This window comes from Ovis canadensis, chromosome 1 (genome assembly GCF_042477335.2).
Source record: "Ovis canadensis isolate MfBH-ARS-UI-01 breed Bighorn chromosome 1, ARS-UI_OviCan_v2, whole genome shotgun sequence".
NCBI classification, from domain to species: domain Eukaryota; kingdom Metazoa; phylum Chordata; class Mammalia; order Artiodactyla; family Bovidae; genus Ovis; species Ovis canadensis.
Window position 1 is genome coordinate 203,116,257 of NC_091245.1, and position 12,176 is coordinate 203,128,432.

General features: G+C 44.2%; 1 protein-coding gene across 1 annotated transcript; it reads right to left on the minus strand.

The window, feature by feature from the left end:
• Positions 1 to 5,372: 5,372 nt before the first annotated feature.
• On the minus strand, positions 5,373 to 10,208 carry RTP4 (receptor transporter protein 4). Its single transcript, XM_069579501.1, is given in 3 exon segments — positions 5,373 to 7,680; positions 10,028 to 10,181; positions 10,184 to 10,208. Coding segments are annotated over 3 exon segments (1,509 nt in total). The 3' UTR covers positions 5,373 to 6,350.
• Between the last annotated feature and the right edge of the window lie 1,968 nt (positions 10,209 to 12,176).

The window sequence follows — 12,176 nt, forward strand, 5'->3', positions numbered from 1 at the left end:
ACACCCAGAACTGGTCTCCTTTAGGATAGACTGGTTGGACCTCCTTGCAGTCCAAGGGACTCTTAAGAGTCGTCTCCAACACCACAGGTCAAAAGCATCAATTCTTCAGTACTCAGCTTTCTTCACAGTCCAACTCTCACATCTATACATGACTACTGGAAAAATCATAGCCTTGACTAGATGGACCTTTGTTGGCAAAGTAATGTCTCTGCTTTTGAATATGCTATCTAGGTTGGTCATAACTTCCCTTCCAAGGAGTAAGCATCTTTTAATTTCATGGCTGCAATCACCATCTGCAGTGATTTTGGAGCCCAAAAAAATAAAGTCTGACACTGTTTCCAATGTTTCCCCATCTATTTCCCATGAAGTGATGGGACCATATGCCATGATCTTCGTTTTCAGAGTGCTGAACTTTAAGCCAAATTTTTCACTCTCCACTTTCACTTTCATCAAGAGGCGTTTTAGTTCCTCTTCACTTTCTGCCATAAAGGTGGTGTCATCTGCATATCTGAGGTTATTGATATTTCTCCTGGCAATCTTGGTTCCAGCTTGTGCCTCTTCCAGCCCATGTTTCTCATGATGTACTCTGCATAGAAGTTAAATAAGCAGGGTGACAGTATGCACCCTTGACATACTCCTCTTCCTATTTGGAACCATTCAGTTGTTGCATTCCAGTTCTAACTGTTGCTTCCTGACCTGCATATAGGTTTCTCAAGAGGCAGGTCAAGTGGTCTGGTATTCCCATCTCTTTCAGAATTTTCCACAGCTTATTGTGAGCCACACAGTCAAAGGCTTTGGCATAGTCAATAAAGCAGAAGTAGATGTTTTTCTGTAACTCTCTTGCTTTTTTCATGATCCAGCGGGTGTTGGCAATTTGATCTCTGGTTCCTCTACCTTTTCTAAAACCGACTTGAACATCAGGGAGTTCACGGTTCACGTATTGCTGAAGCCTGGCTTTGAGAATTTTGAGCATTACTTTACTAACATGTGAGATGAGTGCAATTGTGCAGTAGTTTGAGCATTCTTTGGCATTGCCTTTCGTTGGGACTGAAATGAAAACTGACCTTTCCCAGTCCTGTGGCCACTGCTGAGTTTTCCAAATTTGCTGGCATATTGAGTGCAGCACTTTCGCAGCATCATCTTTCAGCAGTTGAAATAGCTCAACTAGAATTCCCTCACCTCCACTAGCTTTGCTCGTAGTGATGTTTTCTAAGGCCCACTTGACTTCACATTCCAGGATGTCTTGCTCTAGATGAGTGATCACACCATTGTGATTATCTGGATCATGAAGATCTTTTTTGTACAGTTCTCTTGTGTATTCTTACCACCTCTTCTTAACATCTTCTGCTTCTAGGTCCATACCATTTCTGTCCTTTATCAAGCCCATCTTTGCATGAAATGTTCCTTGGTATCTCTAATCTTCTTGAAGAGATCTCTAGTCTTTCCCATTCTGTTGTTTTCCTCTGATTCTTTGCATTGATCGCTGAGGAAGGCTTTCTTATCTTTCCTTACTATTCTTTGGAACTCTGCATTCAGATGCCTCTATCTTTCCTTTTCTCCTTTGCTTTTTGCTTCTCTTCTTTTCACAGCTATTTGTAAGGCCTCCCCGGACAGCCATTTTGCTTTTTTGCATTTCTTTTTCTTGGGGATGGTCTTGATCCCTGTCTCCTGTACAATGTCACAAACCTCCGTCCATAGTTCATCAGGCACTCTATCTATCAGATCTAGGCCCTTAAATCTATTTCTCACTTCCACTGTATAATCATAAGGGATTGGATTTAGGTCATAGTTGAATGGTCTAATGGTTTTCCCTACTTTCTTGAATTTAAGTCGAATGTGTCAATAAGGATTTCATGATCTGAGCCACAGTCAGCTCCCAGTCTTGTTTTTGCTGACTGTATAGAGCTTCTCCATCTTTGGCTGCAAAGAATATAATCGATCTGATTTCGGTGTTGACCATCTGTTGATGTCCATGTGTAGAGTCTTCTCTTGTGTTGTTGGAAGTGGGTGTTTGCTATGACCAGTGCCTACTCTTGGCAAGCTCTATTAGCCTTTGCCCTGCTTCATTCCAACACCAAGGCCAAATTTGCCTGTTACTCCAGGTGTTTCTTGACTTCCTATTTTTGCATTCTAGTCCCCTATAATGAAAAGGACATCTTTTTTGGGTGTTAGTTCTAGAAGGTCTTGTGGGTCTTCACAGAATTGTTTACTTCAGCTTCTTCTGTCTTACTGGTTTGGGCATAGGCTTGGATTACCGTGATATTGAATAGTTTGCCTTGGAAACAAACAGAGATCATTCTGTAGTTTTTGAGATTGCATCCAAGTACTGCATTTTGGTTCCAAATAGGAAAAGGAGTACGTCTAGGCTGTTTATTGTCACCCTGCTTATTTAACTTCTATGCAGAGTACATCATGAGAAATGCTGGGCTGGAAGAGGCACAAGCTGGAATCAAGATTGCTGGGAGAAATATCAATAACCTCAGATATGCAGATGACACCACCTTTATGGCAGAAAGTGAAGAGGAACTAAAAAAACCTGTTGATGAAAGTGAAAGAGGAGAGTAAAAATGTTGGCTTAAAGCTCAGCATTCCAAAAATGAAGATCATGGCATACGGTCCCATCACTTCATGGGAAATAGATGGGGAAACAGTGGAAACACTGTCAGATTTTATCTTTTTGGGCTCCAAAATCACTGCAGATGGTGATTGCAGCCATGAAATTAAAAGACACTTACTCCTTGGAAGGAAAGTTGTGACCAACCTAGATAGCATATTCAAAAGCAGAGACATTACTTTGCCAACAAAGGTCCATTTAGTCAAGGCTACGGTTTTTCCAGTGGTCACGTATGGATGTGAGAGTTGGACTGTGAAGAAGGCTGAGCACCAAAGAATTGATGCTTTTGAACTGTGGTGTTGGAGAAGACTCTTGAGAGTCCCTTGGACTGCAAGGAGATCCAACCAGTCCATTCTGAAGGAGATCAGCCTTGGGATTTCTTTGGAAGGAATGATTCTAAAGCTGAAAATCCAGTACTTTGGCCACCTCATGTGAAGAGTTGACTCACTGGAAAAGACTCTGATGCTGGGAGGTATTGGGGGCAGGAGGAGAAGGGGATGACAGAGGATGAGATGGCTGGATAGCATCACCGACTCAATGGACATGAGTTTGAGTGAACTCTGTGAGATGGTGATGGACAGGGAGGCCTGGCATGCTGCAATTCATGGGGTCGCAAAGAGTCGGACACGACTGAGTGACTGAACTGAACTGAACTGCATTTCAGACTCTTTTGTTGATCATGATGGCTACTCCATCTCTTCTAAGGGATTCCTGCCCGCAGTAGTACATATAATGGTCATCTGAGTTAAATTCATCCATTCCAGTCCATTTTAGTTCAGTGATTCTTAGAATGTCGACATTCACTCCTGTTTGACCACTTCCAATTTGCCTTGATTCATGCAGCTGACAATCCAGGTTCCTATGCAATATTGCTCTTTAGACATCGGACCTTGCTTTTATCACCAGTTATATCCACAACTGGGTATTGTTTTTGCGTTAGCTCCATCCTTTCATTCTTTCTGGAGTTAGTTCACCACTGATATCCAGTAGCATATTGGGCCCCTACTGACCTGGGGATTTCCTCTTTCAGTATCCTATCATTTTGCCTTATCATACTGTTCATGGGGTTCTCGAGGCAAGAATACTGAAGTGGTTTGCCATTCCCTTCTCCAGTGGACCACATCCTATCAGACCTTTCCACCATGACCCACCTGTCCTGGGTTACTACTCTCTCATTTCAAGCCAGACTCCTCACTGTTTCTATCCCATACTCCATTCTTTTCCAGAAAGATATAATATTTCTAAAATGTTATTCTACTCTAATTGCCCATATTCTCAAATGTTTGCAATGACTCCCCACTGCCTATGAGGTAAAATCCAAATCTCCTCAGTAACTCAATAATCCAAGTCCCTGACCTGGTTGAGGAGAGGGGTTGATAGGGAAACATGGTGGAAGAGCTGGGAGCAACTTGACAAAAGAAGGGATAATAAGCATTGGTGACAGGGAGGAGAAGGTAAAGATGACTCTCAGGTGATACGCTTGAGTGACTGAGGCAAATTGGAACAAGAAAACAGAGATGCTGATGAGCTTGATTTTGAAAGTGGGAATGTAGAGATGGCAGTGTGAGAGCCATGTAAAAATGCCTAACATGCAGATGGAAATAGAGAAAGAAAGATGTAGCTATGCATCACAAGATCTCAGGATTGGCAAGTTGTTACATGCTTCCCATCCAAGGCGAGAAGGATAGGTAGCCTCCTTGAGGGTCACCAGACTACTTAAGCCCACCCAAATATCTCCATTTTAAACAATACCTTTTGATTTGATGACTCTTGAGAAAATCTCTATGGGATGGGATGGGAATATTTGAGTTAGTTTAAGTAGGAGAAAAAAAAGAACAAGAGGAGATAGGTATGACAATATTTCTAACCTATGATCTTTGATGTTGTTGTTAAAGCTAAAGCATATCTATATGCTAAACCATAATTGCCTGATCCCTGCAGTGATGTCAACTTCCTGTTACTGCTATAACAAATTGCCATGAATTTAGTGTCTCAAAAACAGTGCAAATTTACTATCTCATGTTTTTGGAGGTTAAAAGTCTAAAATCTGTCTCACTTAACTAAAGTCACATGTCAGCTGAGCATCCTTCTGGATGCTCCAGAGGAAAATGTTATTTCTTTGCCTGTATGAGCTTTTAAAGGCTGCATGCATTTCTTAGCTCATGGTGTCTTTTTCCACCTTCAGAACACCTCACTTCAACCTCTAGTTCTACAGTTACATTTCCTTTTTCTGACTTTGACCGACTTGTGCGTGTGTACTACCTGCTAAGTCACTTCAGTTGTGTCCAACCCTTTGTGACCCTGTGGACCACATCCCACCAGACTTCTCTGTCCATGGTATTCTCCAGGCAAGAATATTGGAGTGGGTTGCCATGCCCTCCTTCAGGGGATCTTCCTGACAAGAGGAATTGAACCTGCATCTCTTCTGTCTCCTTGCATTGGCAGGTGGGTTCTTTACCACTAGCGCTACTTGGGAAGCCCCTTGACCCTCCTGCCTCCCTCCTATTAGGACCCATGTGATTACACTTGGCCCATCTGGATAATATAGAATAATCTCCTCATCTCAAGATCCTTAAAATTAATCACATCTGAAAAGTCCCTTTAGCCATGTAAAGTAACATATTACAGGTTCTGGAGATTAGGACATAAACATTTGGGGGAACCATTATTCAATGTGCTACAATAATTTTCTGATGAAACTCAGGACCCTCAGTTCTAGTCAAGATATGGTCTATATATATTGATAATAATGAATGAATGAATGCACGCACCAGCAAAAATGTTTTAATGATTTAACAAATATTATTGGTTCCATTATCTGTGAGGTCATTTTTTTAATTTGGAGGATAATTACAATAGTGTGATAATTTCTGCCATACATAAACATGAGTCGGCCATAGGTATACATACGTCCCTTCCCTCTTAAAACTCCCTCCCACATCCCTCCCCATCCCACCCCTCTAGGTTGTCGCAGAGCACCTGGTTTGGGTTCCTTGCATCATCCAGCAAACTCCCACTGACTGTCTGTTTTGCATATGGTAATGTATGTGTTTCAGCACTACTCTCTTAAGTCATGCCACCCTCTCCCTCCCCCACTGTGGCCCCAAGTCTGTCCTTTATTTCTGCATCTCTTTTGCTACCCTGCAAATAGGATCATCAGTACCATCTTTCTAGATTCCATATATACTGTATATATGTGTTAATATAGAGTATTTGTCTTTCTGACGTACTTCGCTCTGTATAATAGGCTCTATTTTCATCCACCTCATTAGAACTGATTCAAATGCATTCCTTTCTGTAGCTAATAGTCCATTGTGTGTATGTACCACAATTTCTTTATCCATTCATCTGCCGATGGACATCTAGGTTGCTCCCTGTCCCAGCTATTGTAAATAATGCTGCAAGGAACATTGGGATACAAGTGTGTTTTTCAATTATGGTTTCCTAAGGGTATATGCCTAGTAGTGAGATTACTGGGTCATATGATAGCTTTATTTTTAGTTTTCTAAAAGGAATCTCCATAGTATTCTTTATAGTAGCTGAATCAGTTTGCATTCCCTGGGTCATGTTTTGAACTACCTACAGAGGAGGTCCAGGAACCATTGGTTATTCTCTAAACTTGACCCTGCATTGGTCCCAGAGCAAATTTTGTCATATTAAAATGGCAGCCACTTCACTGACTACCATGGAAGTAAGACAAGAGAAGACAGCTCTTTTTTTTTTTTAATCATTCTATTCATAAGTATTTAGACACCAGAAAGGTAAACAGAGTGAAAACACAGGCATAGCCCCACCTGAAGAGCTGCTCCTGGTTACGGAAATCATTTGAGGGAGGTAATCTGTAAAAGCTGTTTGAAGCAGACCCTCCAGGTGACCACCTCTCCTCCCTGCCCCAGGCAGCTTGACTTCCACACGAAGGTCCTACATGTGGCCATGTGGGCTGTGCACTTGACCCCACTGGGGGACCTGCCCTCCTTGTAGCCTCAGTGTCTGACCCTACTGTGGCCTTTGGGATTGCCTCCTGTGCAGGCTGTGAGCTTGACCCCTGGGGTAGGGAGCCTGCCTTCCCTGTAGCCTCAATGTCTGACCCTGTTGTGGCCTTTGGGATTGCCCCCTGTACAGGCTGTGAGTTTGACCCCTGTGGTGGGGGGCCTGCCCTCGCTTTAGCCTGACTGGCTGACCTTGATGTGGCCCTTGGCATTGTCCCTCTGGTGGGCTGTGGTTCTGTCGTCTTTGTGGCCTGAAGCTGTGCCCCTTGTGTGGCTTGTGCGTCCTGTGTTGACCGCTGGCCTGACATCCTTATAGCCTGAGAGTACGTCATCCGGGGGGCCTGTGGGCCTCTCCTCAGTGTAAACTGTGAATATGCACCCCCTGCAGGTAGTGGGCCTACTGCTTGATTGGGCCGTGGATCGGTCCACCCTGGGGGAAGTGATCTTGCTACTTGGATGGGCTGTGGGCCGGTTGCCCGTGCCGCCTGTCGATCTCCCCCTGGTGTGAACAGCTGGCCCATCTCCCGTTTAGGCTGAGGGCCTGTCCCAGGCACTTGGATCCCAGCAGTGACATGGCTGGACCCTGAGCCTATAAGGGTTTCAGAATACCCACTCCCCGCTGCTGAGTGGTTCCTAGATCGGTTTTGGCCACACTCGTCACCATTGTGAGGAGAGGAACTCCCAGTGTTCATGTAGGAGAGAGAGGATTTTCCTGGCCCTGTCATGCAGTTTTCTAAGCTCAGTCCACAGTAGCCCAGAATGCATGCTTCACAATTGGCCTTGTCATGGGACCCATCCAAAGGTACTTCTGGTTTCACAGGTATCTCTGAAACCTTCCTGATACCATTTCTGTAGAATTTCTCCAGAACACGCTGCACCAGGTTTTTCAGAATCCTCTGGCTGCTTTCTGGGGAGAAATCAGGCTTCTCAAACTGAGACTGGAAGCACTTCTTGCACCTCTGTCCAAAGATCCTCATGAGCACCTTGCCCGTGGATTTCTGGTTCTCCAGGTACATGTGGAAGAGTATCTGCACTTGGGCGGAAGCCCAGCTTCGACGGCATGAGGAACACTGAAACCTGCACACAGACAGATCGTTGTACCATCAGCTGCTGATGACCTGAGGGAAACGGGCCTGGCCTGGTCTCTGAGAACCCTTTCAGCTTGGAAAAGGGCATGTGATATTGACAATTTCACAAGAATGAGAGGGACTGTGTTTCTAATAAAGCTTCTCCCTGTGGCCCACTGAACTCCCACCCAGATGTGGTCCCAAGTCTGCCTCTTTGCCAGTAAAACATTTCTGAATGTCTCAGAGGGAAAAACATTTCTGCCATTTGCCAGTGAAATGTGGTCTTCACAAGGTCACAGAGAACTCATAGAGTACCTATTCTGAAGCAATGCTTACAGTATTATCCCATTTCATCTTTAAAGCATCCCTCTTAGGTAGGCATTATTGATCCCAATATCCAGATAAGGAAACTGAATCATAAAATGATACATGACTTGCCTAAGGGACTCGCAAAGTTAAATGGTAGAGCCATGCTTCCAGTCCCAAGCTGTTCTCTATCTACTATACCACATTGCCTCTATTGAGCAATGGGGTTTGTTTTCTACGTCACTTAGAACCTGGAAGCACAATACTTGAGTTGGAGACTCAAGTCAGTAATTTACATTGTTGTTGTTATTTAGTTGCTAAGCCGTGTCTTACTTTTGCAAGCCCATGGACTGTAACCCTCCAGGCTGCTCCATCCATGGGATTTCCCAGGCAAGAATACTGGAGTGGGTTGCCATTTCCTTCTCCAGGGGATCTTCACAACTCAAGGGTCAAATCTGTGCCTCCTGCTTGGCAGGAGCTTCTTTACCACTGAGCCATCTGGGAAGCCCATGGTTTATATTAAAGAAGCACTTCTCTAAGCCTCATTTTTTATATTCAAAAAGGGAAAACTATTCAAGAGTTAGATTGTCATGAGACTAAATGAGAATATGTGAAAGCATTTTGTAAACTACAAAGTATTTTTTTAAAAACTGGTTAATATTTTTCTAAAACTATGTTGGTAGGTTGCTTTTCCTATCTTGGAATGACTATCAGGTCAATTCATCTGAACAAGAGAAGCACCTGTTCATTTGGGAGAGCGCCAAAGTGATTAAAGACATCATGAGTCCCTTCAAGCGCTCTGGCTGGTGCAAAGAGAGACTCTTACCTAGTACACTGGGTTCCAAGCAGAGCAGAATAACTGATGCATGGGCTCTAGCCAATGGCTTGAAAACTGTGTTCGGTAGAGCCCCAGGAGGCTTTCTATAACAATATGCTCTGCAGCTAAAAATAATTTATATATAAGTATATATGTGTTCTGTAATATGTAAAATATGAACAAGTTATTTATAAATATGTTACCAACATATATATATAGACTCAAGTCAATAGTTTATATTATATATACATATATACATTGTATATATACATTATATATATGTATAGAGAGAGAGAACTATTCATTGTCTTATGAGAATGGAGAAGAAGGAACACTTACTCTGTCTAGGAATTTCAGGGCACTTGAGTTATTCCCTGAGGAGTAAATAGGGAGGCAGGAAGGAAATGGCCTGCTGAATAGGCAGAACATCATGGACAAGGGTATAGAAGTCTTGAAATGTGTGTCATGGCTAATAACCCATAAGGGAAGAGAGGACATCTCAGGTGAGCTAGGAGCAGGCCAGGAAGAAATATAACAGTTGAAGTGAAGGTCCTTGCATGCCATATAAAAAAATAGACTTGACTGTCCAAATCAGCATTTCTAACCCTCCTACATGGGCAAGGAGGCTGATTCCTAAAACTTGAAGTCTCACTGGAAGTGAGAGGGAGACAGTCAATAAGGGAGGGGCAGTGTTTGGGGACATTAAGAACCAGGTTTTAATTTCTTGCAGCACCAATCCCTCTTCAGGTCTTCAGTAAAGTAATATTCAAAGCCATTAATAATAATAATAGTCAAAGTCTGGCCTTAGTCAGTTCTTGGGGCCATAAAGGAAAGCCCCAGTTCTAGGCTGGTACTGACCAGGACTAGGCTTGTAGGGCTGCTGCAGCCTGCAGAAGCCAGTCCAAACTAAGGCAGGAAGAAAGAGCAGAAGTCTCTATATAGTGGCAGTCTGGAATAAATGGTGGTGAGAGGATGGGGGGGGGCAGATTTATTTCATCCCCTGGGGATTTCCAAAAATATTTAGGGGAGAAACCTTACTAGAGGAAATTTCCTACCATTAAGCCAAAATAGAGGCTTAGAACCATGTCATTTCCATACTAAAAAACTCTGTAACTGCAAAAGGATGAACAGCCTGGTGACACATATTCTTTCTTAAAAGCTCTCAAAAGAATTCATCGGTGCCAAGCTGAGCCTCTTGGCCCAGAAAGGCCCATAGCTAGACAGACTCACATACCTGCCAAATCCTCTCTGCTGGTATTGCCTCCACCCCTGGGCCACACAGTTTGGCCGAAGGTTTGCATCCATCTTCAGGGTCCATCTGGCCCGGGGTCTCTCCTGACAGATCAGCTCTTGAAGTGTCTGCTCCCATTCTTTGACACCCAAAGCTGCCCCCTGCTCGGAGGCCTGGCGTCCATGCTGACAGTGGCGTTCGGTTTCCAGCAAGGAGGAAACCAGTTTCAGTCTCTCGGAACACACGGCAGCTGGTTTCCTGACTTTCATTTCAGGCTGTCCGAGTACACGGAGCAAGCTTTCGTTCTGAGGACAGGGGGCAGCAGGGATTAGCTAGTTTGTGAACAGGTCTTGCTAAGGGATGTCTGAGTGCAAACCTCTGGTCTGGATTCGGGAGGTACCTATTAGTTAGTTGTTGGTTTTTTTCTCTTGTTTTTACACTAGGCAAAGCACTATGCTCGGGCTTCTCTAGTAGCTCAGCTGGGAAATAATTCACCTACAGTGCAGGAGACCCTAGCTCGATTCCTGGGTCAGGAATATTCCATGGCAATCCACTTCAGTATTTTTGCCTGGAGAATCCCCATGGACAAAGGAACCTGGTGTGCTACAGTTCATGGAGTCACAAACAGTCAGACACAACTGAGTGACTAAGCACACACACACACACAAAGCAATATGCTCAGCACTGGGACAAGCAACGTCAACTAAGAAGCAGTTCCTACCCCCACAGGTGCTCACGCCCTCGTGTAGACACTGGAGCGCAGGGGTCGATGTAGGGGAGCACGTGTCCAGGGTGTCTCTCACGTACCTGATGAGTCCTCACCATAGTCCCTTAATGGGGGATGGATTATTCCTGGTATCTTTCAGGTGAGTGGCACAGAGAGCCGGGTTTAGGGGGTTGCCTTGTTCAAAGCCACCCAGCTAGTAAGCAGTATAATCTTGAACTCATTCTTGTGTGACTCTTAACCTGCGATGTCTCCAGCCACCTCCTTCCCCAAGGAGAGCTCAGGATGGTGTTTTGGATTCCAGGTTGGCATCCTGGAACCAGTGGGAAGAACCATCTTGAGACCCTGACCTAGTGATTTGGTCTAGTGAGGTTTCCTGGGTCATGAAGCATGACTGTGGGACAAATGAAAGGATTTCTTAACTCCTCCTTTCACTGTGTAAGTTATCATGCAAAGCAATATACAAGCAGGAGTGGGAGCCATCTTTGGATGTCATGATAGAGTTCCCATTCCTGGGGTGAAGTATTGGGAATGGATGACCTATAAAGTCAAAGTCACTTCTGAGTTTCCCTGGTGGCTCTGTGGTAAAGAATCTGCCTGCTAATGCAGGAGACATGGGTTTGATCCCTGGGTTGGGAAGATCCCCTGGAGAAGGAAATGGCAACCCACTTCAGTATTCTTGCCTGGGAAATCCCTTGGACAAAGGAGCCTGGCAGTCTACAGTCTATGTAGCTGCTAAGAGTCAGACACGAGTTAGCAACTAAACAACAACAACAAAGTCACTTCTAACTCAAAATAGTCTGAGATCCCAGAAAGTAAGCTCTGTCCCTCTGATTGCAATTCAAATGAGGGAGCTAAGATAAGCAGGATGCTTGTGGCCTTGGAAATCCCACTACAACCCTTGGAAGTCCCAGACAGGATCACCCTAAGTCTTCTCAGGCTTTCTAGATTTTAACATGCTCTATTTGGGAGGCAGAAACCTCTTCCCCTATCCTACCCTCCCAGGATATTCAGTTCTATACAAACTCTCCCACTTTCATAACTTTATACATTGAGGGTGCTTATGTCTGCAGAAACAATATAGGATACTCTTGTCTGCACAGATAGTTGTAGGAACTTCAGGTTAAACCCATGGAGTATTATAATTGGAAATCTGTTAGGAATCAACTTGTCCTCTTTTCCTTCTGATTATTATACATTAAAAAAACAGAGACCAGAGACATAGCACTTCCCTAGTGGTCAGTGGTTAGGAATCCACCTGCCAATGCAAGGGACTTGACTTCAATCACTGGTCCAGGAAGATTCCACATGCTACAAGACAGCTAAGCCCACACTCTAGAGCCAGTGATCACGACTACTGAGCCCATGGGCTGCAGCTACTGAGCCCATGCACCCTAGGGCTGGGGCTCTGCAACATGAGAAGCCTGT